Below are 24277 nucleotides of genomic sequence, written 5' to 3' on the forward strand. Positions count from 1 at the left end.
CACACACACACACACACACACCTTGTCTTACTGTACGCACACCATCAGACAGACCGTACTGACCTTCGCCCTCCACACACACTAAATCACACATTTTCAGAAGTTTGCACTGACTGGATCCCAACTGACATGACCTTTTAATGTCTTAATAAATAGATTAAGTCAGTGCAGAGCTTAGCTTGGGCTTACAGCTTCCTTAACACAAACAGCAGGATCTCAGATCCTACGGGCTGTTTACCGCAGGCCATGCTTTCTTCATAATCCCGACAAAGTCAAACACCACATTATCTCAAGTTCCAGCAAATACTTTATTCTCTTCATGAGCGTCTCCAAACAGAAGGAAGCCAAAGCTTGTTAAAGTTCTTCCAGTAATGAATTTGACTGTTTTTCCAAAAAACAAGAAAAAAAAGTTGTGACTGGATATGAGTTTCCGTGAACTGTGTTATGAGTCTTTTAGTTGGGCAAAGTCCTCAGATTTGAATAAATTAAGCACAATGTCGATAGAAGTAAAAGAAGTAATCTGTGAAGAATATTCCAGCAAAATAAGGGTCTGTGGAACAGTCAGCTAAGTCCTGCCAAGACAGGAGAAAAGTGAGAACATCAATAGAAGACATAAGTGTAGTTCAACTGCTTCTTTTATACATAGAAACATTCATTCATTTATTCTCTTACTATTAAAAAAAAAAAGAGGGATGGGCCTTCATTACAAGGGCTCAAGTTGAAACTTGGGAAACCTGTATCCTTTATCAGCGTGCCTGGTGCAGCCCTGGCTGCGCTGCTTCGGACCTAGCTTCATGCTATGTGCATGCTAGGACGCAACACTGACAGCCCAGCCACCTGAGTCACTGCCACCCATGGAGGGAGACTTAAGGCAACCTTCTGGCTCCTGGCTTAAGCTCCACCCAATATTGGCTATTTTAGATATTTATACCCAGATATAAATATGTGTTTTAGATGCTTATATTTAGAAACCTTTCTGTCTCCTTCCCTCTATTTCCCCCTCCCTCCCTTCCTGCCTTTAAAATGAAAATTAAAAGGAATACATAAAAATTTTTAAAGTAAATAAAGAAAACAAAATCACACTTACTGGTGCCGCTACGCGAAAATGGTAAGTGCTGTCAGAGAATGGAGCCACAGGGAGGCTCCAAATATGCTGATACCCCTAAACAAGGAATGAAAGATATCCATTTCATCACCATATTCTACACTCCCTTGGATAGAGCATAGGCTGGAAGACACATTTCCTAGGCATCTGCAGGAGAGGATTCTGTGATCACAGCTTTTGCTAGGTGTCACTAGCAGGTTCCACGGTTCCTTAAGGTCACAAGATGCTGAGTCAAGCCCTGTGATTGGGGTGAGCTAGCAAAGAGAAACACTGGCATTTGGCCCAACGCATCCCTTCCATAGTAGGGGACAGAAGCCACAACTCTACACGTTTGTACTAGAAAGGAAGGCATTACCTGTGTCATCTCCTGGGAAACTTCGTAGCTTTGGATCGCTGTGGTTTCCATTTTACTACGAAAACATATATTTCCAAGGGCGAATTTGCATTGGAAGACTATCAGTGGCTCCGTTGTGCTTTGGGAGACAAAAGAAAGGGCAGATGGGAAAGGAGTTTCCAGTTCCTCCTGGACTGCACCTGACAGCAAGAGGGCTGATGGGAACATAGCTTGCAAGTCTCCTTGAAGGGAGGCACTCTCTTACACTTTCTTACAGGAAGCTCCGTGTGCCCACAGGCTGGCTCCCATGTTGTTAGAGAGGAACTCAACTGCAGCTGAACATGCCATCATACGTTCATGTCATGACTTAAAACACCTCACATCAGAGCTTCCCATTTCCAAAGATTTTTACAATGTCTGCATGTGAGATATTCCTTCTCTTACACTGGCAGCTGAATTTGCACTTTGCAGCATTTCCAGGATTTTAGATTCTGTAACTACTCTGGCTTGAGTAGATGCTGTTTGAAACAGCAAAGCAAACAAACACAGAGAGGGCTTGGGTGCTTTTAAAACTATCACAATGGAAGGCCCGCAAGAAAGGATGGCTATTCTCTGGCAGTTGACTCACTTGTCATTATCAAGTAGATGATACCCATCTGAGTTTGGAAACCTTCTGTGTGATGGAGGTGACCTACAATCTCAGCTCAGTGTATGGCAGCCATCCCTTGTCTAACACCAACAGCAGATGGCCCAAATTCTGGATACTACTGTATCCTGCGTAGGCTGTATACTTGCACATTCATACCTATAATAAAGTTTACTTTCCGGGCCACAGGCAGGGTGCTGGAAGGGAAGCGGGGCTGCCGGGATTAGAATCGGCGCCCATATGGGATCCCGGGTGTGCAAGGCGAGGACTTAACCACTTGCGCCACCGTGCCAGGCCCAATAAAGTTTACTTTCTCAATTAGGCAGCAGAACAGATTAACAGTAACAACTAACAATAAAATAGAACAACTCTAATATACTATTATAAAAGTTATGAACTTTACTTCCGGAAACTTCCATTTAATGTTTTCAGATAATGCTTGTTCACGGGTAATAGAGCTATGGAAAGTGAAACCGTACATAAGAAGTGTACAGTGTGTGTTATTTTAAAGTCACTCATGTCAGAAACAGTTTGCAAACCCAAAGGCCTGACTGAAGTGGCTCATAGGATCTCTGGCTTCTTCGGCAAACATTGTATGTAAAGTCCCTTCCTTCCAAGAAGAGCCGGAAATGAATACGGAAATACAGAAAACCAGGTTCCTCAAGGAGGGTAAGGGGAAGGTACAGTATGCTAACCTGTGGATGCTGAATCCCCAACATCAGCTCATTAAACAAGCCTCCGCAAGGCTTGGCAGAAGCAAAGCTGATGGGAGGATGAAGATGAAACCTGGAGAATTCAGAGGAAGAGATGCAGGTTGTGAATAATGGCAGCGGAGGCAGAAGACAGAAAAGAAAGGGGAGGAAAGATGAAGTGTGAAGAAGGAAAGCAGGAGAACTGAAATCCAGAGATGTGAAATAACTCCTGCATCTTCAAGACAACTCGCTCACTGCATAACTTTTAATGAAGTGGGTGGAAAGTCTGATAGCACTGAAATGATCTGCCATGTCTGATAACAATAGGTAAAATCAGACTTGCAGCTTTGGAGGAAAGGTGGTCATCATAAAGATGACCGTTTGCCGAGTGTCTGTTCTGTGCAGGAACGAGCACTGTCCTTACAAACAGATAAAGGATGAGCTAGGTTTGCCCCTCGGCTCAGCTACTGATCAGCTATGAGTATCAGAACATAGTTACGGATCACTCTATACCCAAACGGCCCTGTCCGAAAAGTAAAAAGTAAAACATGCATGACACGCACGCACCCCAGGTGGGTTGTGGTGCAGGTGATTAGGGCCCACTGCGGAAGGTAAGTATCTGATGGGCTTTTGGTGTTCAGCAAAGAGCCAGCAGTGGTTTCACCAGTGCTAACAGCCATCCCTCAGCAGCTCTGGATGCTGGGACCTGATCTAACATTCATTGCATAGTAGAGAAATGATGGCTTGGAGACACAGAATCAGAAAACCCTGGCCAATGCACCTGCAAAGACTGACTCCTAGTAGTCTCTCTCTCTTCCCTGGGGAAAATTGTGGAGTCTGCTTTCCATTGTCACCAGTTCCCCAGGCTGTACAGCCCCTCTTCTAGGGGCCACATTATTACCATTGGTCCCATCCCATTCAGCAGGTGCAAGTGTAAAACTGAGAACCTTGCCAGTTCCCAGGGAGCACCTGAGTGATGCCAGTCTCACCTTGGGATCCTTCCTCAATGAGGCCAGAACTCAGCCTGTCATTAGTTAATGTGGATCAATGCACTGATTGAGTCATCAGTTTATTAAGCAATAGAGCCTATCAGTGCAAGTTAACATCTGCAGCTTCCTGCCTTCTAAATTGTTGATCAAAATGTGAAATACACTGAGACTTGTAGTTAATAATATAAATGGTCCCATATTCCAAACTGCAAAACTAATTTAGCGACAGCGGAATTGTTAAGTCATCTTCACGTCTCCTCTGAGAACACTGAATATGACTCCTGTTTCTGGAATCAACTGAGAACAAGTTTATATTTTCTAACTTTAAAAAGTTGATGATAAAAGTAGAGTTTTTACTATCACCACACACTTACTTGATTTCCAGGGAGAATTTGACATTAGTTGGTGTCTTCTTATTAACAGGAATATTGTAATTATAATTTCCAGGCCTAATTTACAGAAAAAAAATAAAAGCACAAATCAAAGTAAGCAGTAAAAGTTTCAAAAGGCTAGTTTGCCATCTTTACACATGATGTAAGCTACGAAATACTGTTTAATACACAATAAATGTGAAAGATTGAGTTTTATCTGCTACCATGTTACGCATTTCAGAGATATATGTGTTAAATTTCAGGGCAATCTTTCAGGTATTCACAGCAAACATACAACAAAGAGCTGTGGGGCTTTAGAATGTGCAGAAAAAAATGATGGAGCGTTAAACCCCAGATCAAACACACAAAGCTCAACACACAGGAAGTGACTTCAGGCCTTCCTAAGGAGATAACAACTTTCAGAAGATAAATGAGGCAAAGGTTTCAAAGTAACAATCTCCCTGGAAATAAGGATTGGAAATAATAAATGCCAGTTCCTCCGTCATAAATCACTCCTTTTAAGCAACATTAACACCATATATCACACACTTTTAGAATCCAAGTCTACTAAAATTATTATAATCCTAGTTACCATTTAGTAATGGAGAAAATTACAAGATAAAAATGCTTGCAACTGGGGAAAAGGAAAGTTCCTGTGACTTGTATTATACTGAAAAACCAGCAAAACTGCAAAATGTATCTAATACAAGTTTCCCTATGATCTGTCATCTCTTATTTGGAATTACATGGAATAATGACTTAAATAAATCAAATAAGTGGAAAAGGAACCAGTGGTTTTAGATTCTCTTTAAATAATATTGCACTGAGCTGTTCAAATGTGGAAGTATGCAGCAGGTGTTTGACTCAGGGTTAAGACGTGTTTGGGGATGCCTGTGACCTGTATTGATGTGCTGGGGTGCAAGTCCTGAACCTCTTCTGATTTCATCTTTCCAGTGATGCACACCCTGGGAGACAGCAGGCTTTGGGGTCCCTACCACCCATACAAGAGATCCAGATTGAGTTTTAGTCTTCTGGGTTCAGCTAGCCCAACCCTGTAGGCTGCAGGCATTTAGGGAGTAAATCAATGCATGGACAATCTCACTTTGGTTTTGTCTCTTAGTTTGTAAGTTAAAAGTAAAAATAAAGGAAATGGAAAGATACAGCCTTTTACAACACACAAATGTAAGAAAGCAAAACATCCCATTGTACTCCATACGTTAACTTTTGCATGTGTATCCAAACAAAACTGAAAAAACTGCACTACCTTTGTATCAAGTAGAGAACAGTGCTATTTCAGTAAGGAATTTATTTTTAAAAATCAGAAATATCTGCACTGAGATTGGGAATACTGGATCCCATGGGATTCAGTTTTTATTATGTTTCTCCCAATATCAGTCAGTTCTGCAACAACCCAACTTGGCAGCCTCCTCTTATATAGGTGAGAAGTGGATATGCAAGCAGGAGCTCCAGAAACTGAACCTAAAACGTCTGACTCCTGGTCCCAGTGCCATCTCACCATAGGAGTGCAGATCTGTGCTGACACACACCAGATGGGTGAGCCTCTGCGAGCCTTTTCCAGGTTACTGAAACTCAACCATCAGTTGAAGATAAGCAAGACTAACCTCACAGGGAGTTTGTGAGAATTCAATAAGGAAACAGGGTCACCCACAAACCAGAAGACAGAACATAGGTTATTCTTGCAACTCCAGACATTCCATTGAAAGCCTAAATTACATTGAGTTGAAAAGGAAAAAAAAAACTTAAAAGCTCACAAGATTCATCACTTCAGTTTCAAATACTGGCCTGGCATTTAACCTAGCCAAGAAAAATAGCTCCTCGTTCTCCACGCCTACACCTTGCATATGGTGTTTGCTGGAGCAACCTGCACTCTTGCTTCGCCATGTATAGCACGATCTCCATACAGTGGATGTGGCTGACAGCTTTTGCAATCTCTGAATTCTTTGCTCCCCTAAGAAGAGCTAAGATAAGATATTTTCTTTAGAAGTTAAAATAATGACATGTCTTCTATTAGAATGTGCAAATATGAGTTCACTCATCACCTGGAGCCATCAGTAACACTGTCTTTTTTTTTAATCCACAGAGTCTGCCAGCAGCTCTGGGCCTAATAGTACTGTGCCCCACCCCCCAAGAGTCACCCACAAAGCTGCTCCCTGGGCTTTCTGCTTTGGACTTTCTCATTAAACCAAACTACTAGAGTCAACGGGGCTGTGCTTTGTTGACATTTGCTAGTACCAATTGTTTTATGATCTCTTTGTCCACTGAACAACAAATATATTTTCACTTAAGGAGCAATGTAAGCATGTACTGATTTCACCATGTCATTTTAGCATCCATTCCAGTTTCAAAAAGCCAGAGCCCTGGGTAAATTCCAGAAACAACTAGGACATAAAGAGTAGGCTTACCCACCTACACTGGAGGCTTCCACTGCAATACCGGTGATCTATTATTTGCTGGATTTCCATAATCTGAATAGAACTGATGGTTGTATCAATCCCTGAATTGTGAAGAAATGGAAGAAAGTAAACTCTTCTACAGGGACAAGGTGTTAACATTCTAGCGCCGCCCCCTAAATTGCATAGTGTGAAATGAGTTTTCCCACATAAGCAGATTTCATTTGCATTCACGTAGAAAAACAAAGGCAAAGAGAGGGGAAGGGATTTGGGAGGGGTGGGTAATGGTAAAATTTAATAAAAATCCAGGCTCCAATAAACTGTCCTTGCAATATCCAAAAGAAATTTTGGAGCTAAAAAAATCCTACAAAATTGAAATGTACTGAAACGGAGCAGGCAATTTGAAAAGCAATTTGTTTCAAAAAAGAAAACAAATTGAAAATATAGTCAGAATGGGGGGGCAGGAAATTCAAAGGCACTATTAAAATCCACAGAGCTCAACTATCACACTTCTGCTAGGCAGTAACCACGTCTTAGGCCTCCTACATTTTGGGGATGGCACCCATTGTAAAAATGCAATCCCTGGGTGTAGGTGGCAGGCAGGGTGTGCCTTCGTCTTTGCTCCTCACTCCTGGAATGCCTTTCCAGCTTGTAACGGCCGTCTGGCCCTGCAGAGCCAGAAAAGAATGTCACTTAAATGTCAACTTACAGTCACTTCCCCAGCGAGCTCTGGTGAGTACATCTCTTTGCAAGAATGATTTGCTTGTGTCTTCTAAGGAAGAAAAAAAGGGCCATGAGTCTTGAAGCCTTGTTCAGGGGGAGACGAGAGGAAATCCCATGTGGGCCTCAGTTTATCTAGGTCAGCTGTATGTCTCTCCACCCTTTTTTTTCCCTTTCTATCAACCCCTCAGGTCTCTAACCCATGTCTTGCTCATCTGGTTTTTTCTTACCCTTCTCTATTTGTTATGGACTTAACCGTATACCCTCCTAATTTCAGTGTTGCGGTCCTAACCCCCACTACTTCAGAGTGTGACTGCATTTAGAGGCAGGACCTTAAAGAGGTAATTAACAGGAGGTCATGAGAGTGGCCCCTCATGTAATCGTGTGTCCTTGTAGAGAGACACTAGGGGCACAGCATGGAGGAAAGACATCAGGAAAGCACACAGAGATAAGGTACCATCTGCAGGCTCAGGAGAGAGGCTTTGGAACAAACCAGGTCTTCTAACACTTTGATCTTGGACTTCAGCCCCCATAACAGAGACAATATTATCTGTTGTTTAAGCCACTTCAGGAATTCTGTGATGCCAGTCCAAACAAACCAAGCTATCACGCACAATTAGGTCCTGCTGCTCCCAGTGCCTACCTTTCCAGAGCCATAGCATTTATTGTTGAAGTACCTTACATGGCCATCAACCCAAAAGTGTCACTCCATGGAAGGGCATATAATCTCTGGATCATTACTTAGCTTTTTTTTTTTTTTGACATAGTTTTGCTCTTTCTTGACAGCTTGGAGGTAGGGAACCTTCATTAACATTGTGAATTCTTCAAAATCCTTGGCATAATATGTTGTTCATATTAGGAAACCATTTGTCTTTCTAATTAGTAGCTACTCTTCATCAAAATCATCAGATTTAGATCACATGGGTTCTTTTCTGTGCACCCTATTAGTACTATCTGGAGACTACACATGCTTGTATTACAAAATGTAAGTATGTCATCAAGGAATCTCTGTTGAATACCTCCACTGCCAAGTGGCTCATTGACTTAGAGAGAACCATTCCCTCCTTTGTCAGGTGGTTCTGAATGTGTTTTTATTGAGCGAGCATTTGTCTTCTCCTGGCTCCCCCTTTGGTGAACATTCTATCTCTTGAGTGAGTGTAACACCTGGAGAAAATTATTCTGCCCAGTCCAGGTGGCTGAGCAGCAAGGCATATCCACGAACCCTATTGTCTTTTCTAGGTGAAAACAAAGACCATTAAAAGCAGGAAAGCAGGAAGGAGAAAGAAAACAATAGCAGGTATGTCTGGAATCTGATTTCTGATGTGTTCCAGGAGACTCAAGAGGAAAGCAAGAGAAGGAATTCTTCGGTTTAGTCCCTTTAGGGTTCAACCCAGAGCCTATAGCTGAGTGGATATTGGACCCCATTAGTTTTTCAACCCTTTCTACTTCTGTGGTCTCTATGCCAGATAAAATATCCTGTTCAGATGAAATGTATAGTTCAAGGGCAGTGAAAAGAGAAGGTAAAAATGAAGAAAAAGAGTAACAGTAGAATCATAAAATGCTAACCTTCTCTACACAAATGGAGTTTGGGGTCTCTAAAGATAAGTACAACTTACAAATTGATTGCGCTTTCCTAATTACTTAATACCTGAATATCAAAAGCTAGAGAAAATTCTTTTAAAAATTATACACACATACACATATAAAGATGTATTTATTATCTGGAAGGCATAGTGGCAGAGAAGGAAGCATAGACAAGCAGAGAGAGAGCGAGGGAGAGAGAGAGAGGTCCTCCATTCACTGGTTCATTCTTCGAATACTTACAAATGCTTGGGACTGGACTGGGCTGAAGCCAGGAGCCAAGAACTCCATCATGTGTCCCAGGTACATGTCAGGGACTCATGTCCTTAGACTATCATCTGCTGCCACCAAGATGTATTAACAGCAAGAAACATCAGAAGCAAGCAGTAGTTGAGTTTTGAATTATCACTCCAATATGGGATACAGGCATCCCAAGTAGCAGTTTAAGTCACTGTGCCATAATACCTGCCCTGGAAAAATTCTTTCCTATTAAAAAATAATTGAGAAGCAGAGAGACAGAGCTTCCAACTGGCTCAATCCTCAAATGCCCACAACAGCCATGGCAGAGTTAAGGCCAGCGCCAAGAGCCAGGAGCTCAGTCCATGTCTGCCATGTAGATGGCGGGGTCCTGACTGCTTGTGTCACCACCTGCTGCCTCCCAGGGTCTGCATCAATGCTTGAGTCAGAAGTCAGAGCTGGGAGTTGAATCCAGGCACTCTGGAATGCCGACCACTAGGTCAGAGACCATTCTCCGTTGCAGAAAATCCTATAGAATTTACGTATTTTTGCCTTGAAGGGTAATTACAATAACTCAACTTTTTATGCATTATCACATACTACTTAGGAAGGTTTTCCTTGCTTGAAAGGTAACCTAAGAGAGGCACTGTGGGGTCATTATGAAGAGGAGTAGTTCCGGTCCAAATAATCTGATTCCGGTGTCAGCAATTTTCCTATGCTGCACATGGGGCATGGTCGGGGGAAGAGGGGGAAAGCCTGTTTCAAGCCTAGGGTGAGAACGAAGCTGCAGCCAGGTGAAGACAGCAATGAGCTCCCCGTTGAGGCCAGAGTCACCGAAGGGCTGGCCCACTTACTGTATCCTAAATGGCATTTTGCAAGCAACTTTGAAAAAAGTTATCACTCAGATCATTGTTATTACAACTATGGAAAAAAATAGGTCTCCTTTAAAAAGCAGATAGTGAAATCAACCATTGAGTGGGTTGCAAAAAAAAAAAATTAACAGAAGTTTATAAACTGTTGGCAGTCATGTTTTACCATATTTGTAGATTTAGATCCACGTTCAACTTTCCCTGCCAAATTCTGGGAAAGAAAGAAAAACCAATAGTGTACAGTACTTGAGTCCCATCACTCTCCTGGGCATCTCTGTGCTGGTTAGTCCTTCCTCCCCCTTTCAATAGGTAGAGAAGTTGGTTCACTTGTCTGCCCATCAGATTGTCAGCTCGTGGACAGTCTGCAGCTTGTTCTCTCTTGTACCCCCTGATAGGACAGTGCCAAGCTCACCTGTAGGTGTTCAATAAACATTTGCAAAAGGATGGAGGGAAGAGAACCAGGGAAAGAGGAAAGAAGAGAAGAAACATCAATTGCTGAACCTCCAAAAAATATTTCTTCTATATTCACAGGGAAAATTCTGAGGAAATGGAGAAGAGGAAATTGAGGAAACTGGAGAATATTTATGAGAAGTGAGCTCCTTTATCAAATAGGAGGGGGGCAGAACCCAAAGGTAGGGCTGACTTTGTAATATATAAAAAAGTGTTACCCAAAAAGGTTTCTAGAGTTGTTGGATTCTAGCTAATCCAGTAATAATGTTCAAATACCCTCCTCTTACTGAATTTTGCTTACTGTTCCCACATAAGGTTGTAAGTTTAAAAAGCAAATAAAGCATAAAGAATAGAAACTGTGGCTTTTCCACTCTACCTATTTTCTTTGCCTATTCTTTTGTTCTATTTTCCTGCTGAATATGCAGGGAAAGGGCCCAGCATAATACGCCCTAGCCAGAGAAGTACAGATTTGTCTTCTTTCCACAGAACTATGTTCTCAGGTTCCCAGAGATATAGAATCCTGCAAAACTGAGCCTACTGGGATAAAGTATTTTCTAAGACAGTAACAGAAAGATCAGGCTAAGAAGAAATAATTTTGGGACTGGAACCATGAAAATACTTTTCAAAAGCAGAAAAATAAAATTGAAATCTCCTTACAAAATACTGCCAATTTGTAACATCTTTGAAGCAACACTCTTCAACTTGGAATGGCTGATTGTTGGAAAAGCATAAATCCTGCATTAGTCATACAGGGGTAGCCCTCATTTTATAAATGTCTTCCAAAAATATTCACTATAAGCTTGGTATGCGTGCCTGCTGATTTTTGCTGTAAAGTTGGAGATGTATTTCACAGTTGGCAGATAAGACCTCCCAATAAACTAAACTGGAAACCTCTGGAGGAAACAGTTCAGATGGCATGTCACCAAAGTAGATCTGGCGTGGTTGAAGGTGTATATTGAATTACATATAAAGCTAGGTAGACGGCTGAGTCCCAGGACAGCATCACGGATATCATTCCATGGACTGAACCAGATTCATGCCAAGAAGTCAGTGAGGCCCCCAATCAATCAACGAATCCTTTAACTCTGGAAATCATTTCCCTTTGCTCTTCTCTAAGCTCTGATCTCCAAAACAGAACGAGCATGAATTCCAGATGCTCTTTGTGATATTCTGTAAAAATCATAACTTTATAATCCATAGGATTACACAGAAATCCACATCCTCCCAATCATGTTCTTTGCTTTTTTAATATCCACCTCTCTTGTCAAACCCTTATTGGTCTCTTAGATGAAAACCCAATCCATCACATACAGGAGCTCCTTACAAGTTCAATATTCCAAAATACTTTTCACACTCTCATTAGTTGTGTCCAAACTTTTATTACGTGAAGGGAAGAGAGGAATAACTTTTATGAAAGACACTTTATAAAAGCTAACATAACCAGCTTAGCCTCCAAAGACAAATAATGACTTGAGCTTAGTATGTCATAAAAATGCTGATTTCAGCTCTACTGTTTTATTGTAGTCCTACTCCTCAGAGAGGAGGTTCATCAATGTGTTTTGGGATTTATTAAATTGCTAGATATTATTCTGCTTCCCATTGAGAATCTTCCTAAGCTTTTCTTTACCCTAGCATTTCTCTTTTCTGTTTATTCTTTCAGTTTCAGTTGGTCTTCAATGCCTTAGAAACATCTGGTTGAAGTAAGAGTTCCCTGGTTTTCCCCTTTTGTATTCAGGAGTTCCAGTATTGCATGGTGTCCTGGGAAGAAGGAAAACTAGACCAATTGCAGCACAGAGAACCTTTGCTCAAACCCTCAGCAATTTCCCACATTGGGGACATCTGGATGGCTACATGCAAATCTGGCAGTGTGAAAGGTACGTTATGCCTAGGTGGAAATTTTAAGAGCTGGTGCAGTGTGTCTTGTTCTCATATCATTACAAGATAATGGAATCATGTATTCAGGTGGAGTCTCCACCAAGTGAGCAGTGAATGACAATGATGCAATTGTGATTTAGATTTGATACTGATACAGTTAGGAACAAAATTTTTGCCATATAAAATCACTATTACTAGGAGTTGCTATGTAGTGCAGCCACACTTATAAACACTGTAATTATTATCTATTATTTTAGAAACACATTAATATATGTGTATAGGAGAAAATTTTGAAACGGCACAAATTATTACACATGTGGGAGAATCCTAATTGATCAGAGATAGTTTCATTTGTAGCCCTTATTAAGTTGCTATAGCTTTTTAAATGTGACCATTGTTACTTGAAAAAATTACACATGCATTACGTGTGTGTGTATGTGTGTACGTGTGCATGCCCCTAGAAGGAAGAGAGAAGAAATGTCAGTCTTGTAGGTTTCATCCTGTGCTCTAATTAGAATTCCCCAAGACTTTTATACAGCATCCTAGTTGCTTTGGGTGGAGAGCCCAGACACCACGTCATTTCTTCAGTTCAAAATGAGTCAAAAAAAAATCAACCCACATGCCCATGATTACTTCACTGATGCTATTACTATCTTTCTTGGCAAAAGTGGAATTTCTCAGTGGAAATCATAAAGACTTGAACCAAGCAAAATATTCTCCCTGGGGAAGGAACTCAATATGATAAATAAATCACGATTAGTGTGTATGTGTAGTTGAAGATTTTGCCACCCTAAGTAGAAGTATGGAGGTACTAATATGATCCAAGTAAATGCTGACAAGGGAAAAAGCCCTAAGTTCAAAGGCCTCATGTCTGCCTTTGCCCATCATTTACCTGCCCGCTGGCTGCGATGGTTCTCAGTCTCTGTGGTCTGGCTTTGTAAAGGACTCGGAGAGACTCTTCTCACGCTCCAGATGGGGCAGCAGTTGGTCTCCTGGCAGGGCAGGATCTCACAGAAAGTGATCTCAGGTACTGGCAAGTAGGTCTGTGTTGTTGCCAGGGCAGTGTGAGGTGCTGTGAGGCATTGGACAGAAAGGAAGAGAGGCCACAGGGTGAACCTGAAAAGCTGGTTTCTCCTGTTGACAGAGCCTCACACTGACAGCTCCCAGGAGACACTGACAAGTTCAAGAGTGAAGATGGGAAGGCCTTACCTTCAGGGGAGGTTGTGGACAGCAAAGCCGGCTCCCGAGAACTTGTGATGTTGCTAGGAAGGGAACACAGAGAGTCATGCAAGCCGACTTCCAGAGTCCCTCACCCCCTAGGAATATGTCTCACCTGGTAGGGAGATTTGTGCCCTGTCGGTCTTGGTCTTTTAAGCTAAGTATGTAAAGGCAGACTATTGTCAAGGCACTGTTGGGGAAAAAGAAAGAAAAGTGTCACATGGCACATGAGTCTCCAGATCTCCTACATCCAGCTGGTCCAAGATGGATGCTCTCAGGCCATACAGATGGGAAAAGAGGGGAGGAGTGGCCAGAGCTGAGAGAAACACCAGGGAAACCAGCATAGGCAGGCATTCCTGCCTTGGTGAGAAAAAGGCCTCAGCTTCCCGGAGCCCTGGAGATGCACGCTGGTGGATTTATTTATCTATTTGTTTATTTTGCCTTGGGGCACCTCCAGCCCTGGCCAGCTGTCTCAGACAGAAGCAGCTGTCAGTAGTGGAAGATTCCAAGAGCAAGCATGTACACAGCTGGAGGCAGTCCTCTACTGCTTGCAGGAAAGAGTCAGGGCAGGGCTCACAGCCTGCTGGGGAAGGTCGCCTGCACAATGAAAGGCTGCTTGGGTCTACTAGCTGTGGATGCCAAACCTGTCTTTTCAGAACAAAAGACACAAAATTGGGTAGGGGAAGGCAAGGCAAGGCGAGGCATGGCAGTGTCTCCCTGCCCCCTCCAGTCCCAGTGCTCAGGGTCCTCAGCTCTGCGAAGCTCTCCAGAATCATGCTCTCACATCCACGCACTTACTCTCTTTGGCACTATGTAAAGTGCGACAGCAGAGTTGTCCAGAAAGTCTACTGAGGACTGTATAGTCCCAGTGGGTGCTGGACTTGAGGCAATGCTAAGATGTCTTTGCCTGCTGGATTTCACACCTGGGCCTCCAAATGGGATTCCTGATTTTAATCCCATCAGAAGTAGTGCATTGACCGTGTCCTAGGTAACTTCAGAATATTGATGGGAAATGGAATTAAGGGATAAGTTAATTTTGGTGCCAAAAAACACACCCACATCAAATTCATGCATAATATTTTCATAATATGCATTTTCCAGAACTTTTGGAAGATCTTGCCACTTGTGGACAAGGAAATTTGCCATGTGTTTGAATGCCACTTGCAAAGAATGAACTCCTGATGTGTTCTCAGCAGCAGCTGGTGACTGGCGGCAGGCTCAGTTCTACCTGGGGAAGTGGTGTGAGTTTCAAAGACGCCATGTGACAGAATGGAAAGAGTCACCGTGGTGATTGCTGAGGTTCAGTCTCTTTCTCCCCAGCTCTGTGTGACTAATTCTTAAATTCTCCATCGTATTCATCCCTGGTGTCTGCCTCAATGCATAGCTCAGAGAACGTGGCAGGAATGCAGAATCAGTTATCTGCTCTCTTCTTGAGGGATAAGCCCTGGTTTGCTTCCCTCTCAGGTATACCGCAGGCCAGAAACAAGCTATTAAGCCTCAGGCCTCCTGCTGGTGGCCTTAATGGACACCAGCATTGTAATCTAAGATCTGAGAAGCATGTTTAGAAAACAATCCCTACCTTAGCGTCAGACGTCTAGATCCCTCCCATGGGCTGGGAATCTGTGCTAAGCACATCCTCCTTGCTTGATGTAAGGATCTCAGCCAGAGAAGGCAAGCACACTCAGGGGGATGAGAGGGTAGGGCTCCCAACAGAGAGAGATACTCAGTGCAGAGGATACCAAGTGGGCACAGGTGGCCAGACAGATATGGGTGTCAACAGTGCATTTGCTTTGTTTAACTGTCTAGCAGATTTGGCTACATTTTCATATTGCAAGTTTTGGTGACCCTTTGGTGCAAATCCACTTATGAATCTGTAAGAATTACAATTAAAATATGAGTGACCAGAGGGAGTGGATTGTATCTGATTTCACATTCTCACCTCCCACACCGCCACCCCCCAAACAGGAAGGAATGAAAACAAAGACTGTAAGAAAGTTATTTGAGAAGTTACCAAGCACACACACACAGTGCCACCATTACCATATGCATGCATGCATGCACACAAGGAAGATATTGGTACCACTAAGACACCAAAGTTGACTAAAAAAATCACCCTTTATCTCCCACTCAAGTGCAGAAATTCTGTGCTTTTTCTTCAGAATGTAAGTTTTAGAAGGCCTTCCTCAGTCCCAAGCTGCCAGAGGTCAGTGCCTGGTTTACAGGGCTTCTTGTCATCACAGTAAAATAGAAAACGGGTTCCAGCTCCGAAGTAAGGGGACAAAGAGATGAGAAGAAAAATAAAAGAGTTTGGTACAGCACAACATTGAAGTTTTTCTTACCAAAAGGCCATTACTGCTGTCAGACTTATAATCAAGGTCTGGAAAACCCAGTTAGGACACGACTGGTTTTTTCCTGAAAAATAAACCTATAAAGAGGGTCAGTGATGCTCAGGCCACCTGTGGAACTCGCAGCAGGGATGTCTGATGCCCCCCTTGATTGGTTCCTGCACCTGCCTAGATTTACATCTCCTTCCCTGCACAGGATGCTCTTTCAGAGCCCATCTCTAGGCCTTCCCTCTCCTGGATATCCAGGCTATTCAGCCTTCTCCTTGACATCCTGCAGGACAACTGGCTATGCCCTTCATCTGGTATTCACCCTTGAAATTTAATGGGAGATAAGGACTAGGATACTGTCAGAACGCTGAAGTCAGCTTCTTTTAATTGGAGACTTTTGGAAATCAAAACATTGTCAAGATGTGAAGGTATATGCCTAACAGAAGTCTAGGCATCATGACGAACTAAAGAAAACATTTCTGCAGCATGAGAGCTTACCAAGTAATTAAAGCATACAAAGGTGCTTCATAAAGTTCATAGGAAATAGTCTTAAAAGATAAAGTGAGTAAGGGACAATGCAATGGTTCTATTGGCTAATCCTCTGCCTTTTAAATACCAGGATCCTATATAGGTGCTAGTTCATGGCCCAGCTGCTCCACTTCCAATCCAGCTCCCTGATGGTGGCCTAGGAAAGCAGTGAAAGATGGTGCAAAGCTGTGGGATCCTGAACACGTGTGGGAGACCCAGAGACTTTGGATTGGCTCAGCTCTGGTCACTGAGCCAATTTGGGGAGTGAACCAATGAATGGAAGATCCTTCTCTCTGTTTCTCTTTCACTCTGTAAATCTGCCTTTCCAAGAAAAATAAGTCTTTAAAAAAAAAAAAAAAGATAATTGGTGTGGGGGGTGGGGGGCAGAAAGGAAGTAGCCCATGGTTCAACAGGCTGGTCTTCCACCTTCAAGCAGAGACATCCCATGTGGGCACTGGTTCTAGTCCCAGCTGATCCACTTCCAGTCCAGCTCCTTGCCTGTGGCCACAGAAGGCAACAGAGGACGACCCAGGTCCTTGGAACCCTGCATTTACGTGGGACACTCAGAAGAGCTCCTAACCATATTGGCTCAGCTCTGGCCACTGTGGCCATTTGGGGAGTAAATCAGTGCATGGAAAATCTTTCCTTCTCTGCCTCTCCTTCTCTCTGTAAATCTGCCTTTCCAATAAAAATAAACTAAAATAATCTTTTATACAATAAAAAAAGATAACATGGGGAGGAGGTGTTCAACCTAGGGATTAAGAGGCCAGTATCTCATATCAGAGCACCTGAGTTTGATTCCCAGCTCCGACTCCTGACTCCAGTTTCCTGTTAATGCAGATCCTGAGAAGCAACAGTGATAGCACAAGTGGGCTAGGCTGCGTTCATCCATGGATAGACCCGGATTCGATTCTTAGCTTCAGGTCAGCCTAGCACCACTTTCAGGAATCAGGGAAGTAGCATATGGTAACTTGGTCACTCTCTCTCTCTCTCTTCCTCAGATAAGTAATTTTTTTTTCATTTTCCACACAAATTTTGAAGTTCCCTTATACATATTACTATCCAAGTCTCCCACCTATTTAGAAGGACAGCCCTGAGTCTGTTTCTTATTAATTCTGATTCCCATTCAATCAGACATTTAGTGAGCACTACCATATACAATACTTTATACAGAAGATATAAAATGGGTGAATTACAGTTTTTAGGAAAGGAATAGGACAGACCTTCTGGACTGATATACATTAGCATAAAAATTTTTTACTCAGGGAAAGGGCTAAAAGCTACAGGCTACACAGTTCTAGAATTGTGGAGAATCTGAAGACATGGCACATACCCTGCCCACTTAAATAAAGTGCTCCTAAAAGATGAGTTTTCTACCAGTGCAGTGGGAAGTATTACATTTGCTTCTTTCCAGAGATACAGGGTAGAATCATTCTGTTGGTTGTAATGGTACTAAAGGGAAGGGGTAAATAAGAAATATCTTATAATCAGGTCAATTTGTTTTTGTTTTTTAAAGATTTGCTTTATTTTTATTGGAAAGGCAGGCATACAAAGAGGAGGAGAGACAGAGAGGAAGAAGATCTTCCGTCCAATGATTCACTCCCCAAGTGACAGCAACGGCTGGTACTGTGCTGATCCAGAGCCAGGAGCCAGGAACTTCCGCCAGGTCTCCCACACGGGTGCAGGAACCTAAGGCTTTGGGCTGTTCTCGACTGCTTTCCCAGGCCACAAGCAGGGAGCTGGATGGGAAGTGGAGCTGCCAGGATTAGAATCAATGCCCATATGGGATCCTAGTGCATTCAAGGCGAGGATTTTAGCTGCTAGGCCGTCGTGCTGGGCCCCAGTTCAATTTCTTAATCTTATCTGCTTAAAGAAATTATCTCTAACTGTAAAAGGGAAGGGCTTAAACAAGCTCTTTGTGATAAGGATACAATCCCTGAGAGGTATGGTGAATGCATCAATTGAAGTGAACTTTCTGAAAACCAAGAAGGCATCAGCCTAAGACCTGAAGCCAGACTAAGTAACATAAATGTCACTGATCTTTGTTTTCCTAGCCAATGAAATAAGAACAACAAGGGAAAAAAAACCCAATTAACATTTTCATGGCTCTCAAATTCAAGTATGTATGAGAATTACATTAAAGCCGGTAAGAAACTTAAACGCTGTGGGTACTTCTGCTGTGATAGGTTTTATTTTGGATGGGTGGGGTGGAGACTGAGATTCTCTAAATGGTGAGATGATGGGAAGTATTTATTCATGTTCACTTCTCTCCATTCTCCTCTCCTCCTCTTCAAAGTCCTTTCCACTTCACTCTGAACTCCACTAGAAGCAAGAATCACCCACATGGGTGCCTTGGAGACAGGAAAAGGAACAAAGAAAGAGGGGTGCTAGACCTATGAGCCCCAGGTCAGGGGACACCAAGGCTCCCCCAGTGCGAGCTCCATCTTGGCCAGTGTTAGGAACTGGCTTTCTCTCAGTTTCTTACCAACTGCTGAAGCCTATCCACTTGCTAACACAGCAATTATTTTGCTCACCAATACTCCACCGCCAACCTGTATTTCCACGACCTCATGGCCCAGTGAGCTGGTGGTGGTAATGGAAGGGAAAGTCAACTTGCTGAAAGCAGAGACCTGCTACCAACACCACAGAGGGCAAGTATAATACTCCTAGTTTGTATTCTTAGCTAAGCTGCAGGGATGATTCTGACAAACACCAGACTCTAAGAAAAACTAAAACAGTGGGTTTATTAGTGCTAGGAATGATGAAAATCACACGGTGTGCCACCTGCTCTTCTGAGTGTTTTATTTCTACTGTTGGACCCAATCTTCACAGTGATCCTCAGCAGCCCCATGAGGCAGGTCATTTTATCATCCCCATTTCAGAGACAGGATGAAGGAGGAACAGGAAAGCTGTGTTTTCTCCCAGGTTCTTAAGAGAAAAGAAAAGTTCCAGAATCTGTACTCTTAACTACAGCACTGGGCTGCCCCCTTTTCTGTCTCAGTATAAAAAAGAAAACCCTACACAGTGTAGAAATCTTTGTTATTATTCAGGGTCTTCGTGGCTTATCAGGAAATCCAAACCTGCACTAAAGTGTTTTCAGCCTTATCTATCCTCCCTAACCAGTTCCCAGGCAGCCTTCAATGAAGCCTGGTCCAGCTCCCAGAACTTTGTTTATGCCTCTGTTTGAAGCCTTTCCTCCAGTTCCACACCCCTTGCCAGCCTGTCTTGTTTTGGGCAGCATTTATCCAACCAGGTACAACCTTGCTTTGTGTTTTCTTTGCATTCTCCCAAACTACTTTGTAATGCCTCAGAAGAAAAGATCACATCTGACTCATCTTTGCCACCCACAGGGCGTCTGCAGTGATCAGGAGGGCTCTGGGTTGAATGGATGCTCTTTCATGCATCCATGAAGTCCCTGATCCAGTGTCCACATCTCAACTCTCACCCTGCCCACACACCGGACACTCAACCACTTAGTATTTTCAGCTGGAATCGTGAGGCTTCAGGGAATATTTTCAGACTGAACTCTCCACTCCTTTATTTATTTGGTAAATATTTTTTGACCATCTTTTCCGTGTTAGTTCCTAGGGATACATTAAGACAGATCCAAGGCCTACCCTATGGACCACACATTCTATTTATTATTCAGGAACAAGTAAAGACCTTCTGGGTGAAAGGTGAATTTAAAGAAGCCGAAGCTAACAAAATTGTCCCTATCTGGCTTCTCTTTATCTTGTAATCACAAACTGCTTGGTGCCAACACCACCTTTCCCTACTCAACATTTTTAGTGTTGTGTTTCTTGAGCTGCATGTGCTGGACACTATGCAATGAGCTCATTTAATCCTACCAACAATCCTAACACGATGGGTGCCATATGGAGCTCTGGTTCCCAGTGTGTCCTCAGAACACTTCTATATGTATATTTTCCTGTGTGTTTGTGCTTGCTGATATACCAAGAAACTTGTCAGCAACATGTTTCCCTTGTCTTTAGTAGAGCTATGCAACGCAGTACAGCGTGAAGCTTAGAGAATAATGTAGGCAGTTACTTAAGCACCGGTTAAGTTGCCTTTAACAAGGTAGTCGTTAAGGTCAAGAATAACTTCCTTGGGCAGGTCCACTTTGAGGTCACTGGTGGATCAGAGGGAGCAGGGCAGGAAGGGAGGGTTGCGGCTTTTCCCTCACTAACACCTCTCTGTGATGGAGAGAGTGGCCTTGATGCTAATGAATGTCAGCCTTCACTTTCCAATGTCAGATTAATCCTAGGGATGAAACTTTTCTTCACTTGTTAGTAAAACCATCACATTTTAGCCTTTGCAAGCAAGTGAAAACCTATCCTTTTCTTTTTGCATGCTAAGTACCAAATACCAAAGGAAAAGGGGAATTTGAGGATTAAGGGAAGGCCCTTTGGGATCTACGGGAGTTAAAGATAAGTGACTAAGTGGGGTCAAGGAACACCGGCAGATCTGATGGCCCAGGGCCCAATGCATGGAGTGGCTGGTTAATTTCACCCAACAGGAAATATGAGCAAAATCTGTCAAGACAGTTCTGAAATGTTCTATACTCATTTCTCTAAACTTTTATGCTTAAAAACAGTTAATATATTAAAGGATTAGTACGTAATTTCCAAAAATATGCAGGATGCAAACTATATATAAATAAGGAAAACTTCTTCGATCATTTTCCTGAACTACTTTTCTTGAGTATAAAAGATATCATCCCGGTTCATTAAACATGTAAGTCCATTTACCTTATTGGCTTTTTTGGAAAAGGTCTTTCTTGTAGAAGATGCACTAACAGTTCTGCTAAATTTGCTTTAAAAAGAAAAGAGAGAAAGAAACAGAAAAAAAAAAAAAAGGTTACTCTTCTCTAGGAATACATGACAAAGGCCCAAGCTATCATAACACAGTAGTGTAACTTTCCTTCCTGTGACAATAATTTGAGAAAAGAAAGCTCAAGGCAATCCAGGCAGTTAGGCATTCTTTTTGTGAAAGGAGACATCAGTAGGCGCAGTGGATGCATGAAACACTAAATTTCTCTTTTTCGGGAAACTCAGCCATGGGAAATATAGACTTACTCTTTCCATAACAACAACAGCAACAATAATCAGTTTTTTTTTTTTCCTGAGGACCAAAGTTCCCTAAATTTAGAAATTGTGACCTCTCCAGAAAAGAAGCCACTCCTGCCAAAACTGAGCACTTCCTGTAATGCTGCTTGGGCTTTGTCAGTTCTCAAGCCACAGAGAAAAGAAGGGAATGACCACAGAAGGCAAAGCACTCTCCGAGGACAGGGACCTCCTTCTCAGAGAGTCCTGGTCTCTACGTGACCCAGAGGGCCACTGAACCTGTTACCTGGAAAGAACCCGGGCTCGTTTTGCCCCCCAACATCCATGGCAGTGCTGGACGCACCTGCTGGAACTGGTTTCACTGACAGAAGACTTCCAGCTGTTGAGTCGCTTTAGCCTGGCCAGTTTTTTGTTCCATATCTCCAGCTCTTCTATTCTTTCTTCTAGGTTGTTGGTTAGTTTGCAGAGTTGCTTCACCGCACCCACATTTTCCATAAAGATCTGGTCCTAAAAAGGAGATTATAAATACAGAGTGCGTATGTACACGGGGTGTGACCCAGCAGGGGATGGTCCACAGCCCACTGCAGCACAGCTGGCACACACACTGAAAGTGGTATGTCCCCATGTCAAAGTTCTTTCCAGATAAATCTGGAGAGGTGTGAAACTGAGAGCTGTCTTGCTCAACTGCTGGCTCTGTAGTAAAACTGCTGCTGCTCAATTTGCAATAAAGGGGAAATATGTCCTTGTAACCCAAGAGAGAGAGGGGAGCTGAAGGACATTATTAGATTTGGGACCCAAAGATTTATTTCCAATGGCTATGACGCTATAGTTAAAACTCGTAAAACGCAAGTCAGAACTGGCTTCCAAGTGTTGATTTGTGTGTTCGTCGCTAAGTCCCCCTCAGAAATGCGCCCAGGTTTGCTGGTTAAACATGCATCACCCTGCTCTGGTGAAGGCAGCAGCAATGAAGAGCCAGGCTTTTGTCGGGTTCTGCCTCTCGCTGGAAGTTGAAAACCTGGTGAAAGGTCGTAACTTCTTTGGGCTTCTGTCAGTTCAGCTGCCCATGAGAGAATAATGCTCGATGTATTCATTTATGTTTCAGCATCCCATGAAGTACTGTGTAAAATTTATACTTTAACCGAAATTCCAAACAGAAGTTATAAAACCAAAAGGAACTTCCTGTCCAAAGAAAGCCACTGACACATCAGAAAGAGAAAGGAAAGACTAACCAAGGCCACAAGGACAGCAGACTCCTCCCCCGTACCCACACTGTACCATAGGAGCCATCCTGCACCCCGACACTGCAGCTGTCCTGGGAACATGTGTATCTATCTCTTAGCCATAACCCGATCCCAGGGAGCTCTTCTCCACTCACAGACCCCATGCCCTCAGCTCCTTTTCCTCTCTCTGTTTCTATGTTCAAAATCCTACAGCACTTTCTGTGACTCACAGGACCTGGTTAACTGTTGCCAAGGACTGAGCTAAAGAACAGGAACTCAAGGGTGTTCGAAGGTCAAACTCAGAACCTGTGTGTCTTTCAGAGCCCAGCCTACAAACAAGCTTCATGAGTTTAAGATGCTGGAAAAGTGGGCCCAGAGCAATAGCCTAGTAGCTAAAATCCTCACCTTGTACATGCCAGGAACTCATATGACCACCGGCTGCATCCTGGCAGCCCTGCTTCCCATCCAGCTCCCTGCTTGTGGCCTCGAAAAGCAGCCGAGAACGGTCCAAAGCATTAGGACGCTGCACCCACATTGAAGACCTGGAGGAAGCTCCTGGCTCCTGGCTTTGGATCAGTTCAGCTCAGATCTGGCTGCTGTGGCCATTTGGGGAGTGAACCAGCAGATAGAAAATCTTTCTCACTATCCTCCTTTCTGTATATCTGACTTTCTAATAAAAAATAAATCTTTAAAAGACGCTGGAAAGCAATTGACAAAGGAATGATGAGCTGAACCTGACAGATGCAAGGCTTGCTTTGGGCAGCTGCATAGCAGGCATGTGTTCTGAAATACCAGCAGGCTCTCTCCAATTTACAAACAGGGAAGGGTCTCAGCATTGGCCCAGGGCTGGGACTTCACTCCAATGCTGACCTGTGATTTAAAAGCAATTCCCCAAATCCCACCCCAGCCAGGAGCTCACGGCATCCCTCTCTTGCACGATGTCCTCCTACAAGTGATTTATCACCTGGCCACTTGTCTTGTCTTGGGCAGGTGGGAGAGCAATGATTGCACACATGTATTTATGTATCCCGCCAGCACGGAGCACCAGGCTGTGCCCACAGGTCATGCTCTGGAAGAACACACAAAAGGTTGGGAAGTCCTAGGAGTCAGATACTTAGAAAAACAGAAAACATTCTTCTTTGGGAAGTGAAATTGCCAGAAGCTTAATCTCTGAAGCCTATGCTTTTTTTTTTTTAAGGAAACACCAAAAAAGATTAATTCAATATTAAAATTAAAAGGCACCTCTCTGTGCTGTCTTCTCAGAAGTCACCAGAAAATCCTAAAATTTTCCTGAGGTTTCAACCAAATATTCTTCAAATATAGCCAAAGAACACAAAGTGATATAACTACTATGGAATGGAATTTGGCAATATCTAGCATCACTGCATTTATTCTTATCTTTAAGTCTGTAATCCCACTTCTAGGAATCTATATCAGGCTTCTGGTAAAACTAAAGGGAAAAAAGGGTCAAAATCAATACAAATGCCCATCCTAGTGGACTGTGATGACGCAGTCATGTAGCAGCGCACAATGCAAGTGGAAAAAGGAATGAAGACCATCTCCATATATTGTGCTGGAATAAAATCTATCATAAATGAGGGCACTTTAAAAAAATCACAGAGGGTAGATGCTGCG

The 24277-nt window shown here is 43.0% G+C and overlaps 1 protein-coding gene across 1 annotated transcript in view; it reads right to left on the reverse strand.

The window, feature by feature from the left end:
• Positions 1-297: 297 nt before the first annotated feature.
• MYRFL (myelin regulatory factor like) overlaps positions 298-24277 on the reverse strand; it is a 112890-nt gene continuing 88910 nt past the window's right edge. The window contains exons 14-25 of the mRNA XM_040978215.1: positions 21766-21929; positions 21108-21171; positions 15838-15923; positions 13614-13688; positions 13490-13542; positions 13173-13352; positions 7258-7320; positions 6565-6652; positions 4141-4215; positions 1461-1578; positions 1088-1162; positions 298-572 (exon numbers count right to left, since the gene is read on the reverse strand). Coding sequence (XP_040834149.1) covers positions 486-572; positions 1088-1162; positions 1461-1578; positions 4141-4215; positions 6565-6652; positions 7258-7320; positions 13173-13352; positions 13490-13542; positions 13614-13688; positions 15838-15923; positions 21108-21171; positions 21766-21929 — 1128 coding nt within the window. The 3' untranslated portion in view covers positions 298-485. The remainder of the gene's footprint in view (positions 573-1087; positions 1163-1460; positions 1579-4140; positions 4216-6564; positions 6653-7257; positions 7321-13172; positions 13353-13489; positions 13543-13613; positions 13689-15837; positions 15924-21107; positions 21172-21765; positions 21930-24277) is intronic.

This window comes from Ochotona curzoniae, unplaced genomic scaffold, assembly GCF_017591425.1.
Source record: "Ochotona curzoniae isolate NIBS_2020 unplaced genomic scaffold, NIBS_Ocur_1.0 contig_1014, whole genome shotgun sequence".
Taxonomy (NCBI): domain Eukaryota; kingdom Metazoa; phylum Chordata; class Mammalia; order Lagomorpha; family Ochotonidae; genus Ochotona; species Ochotona curzoniae.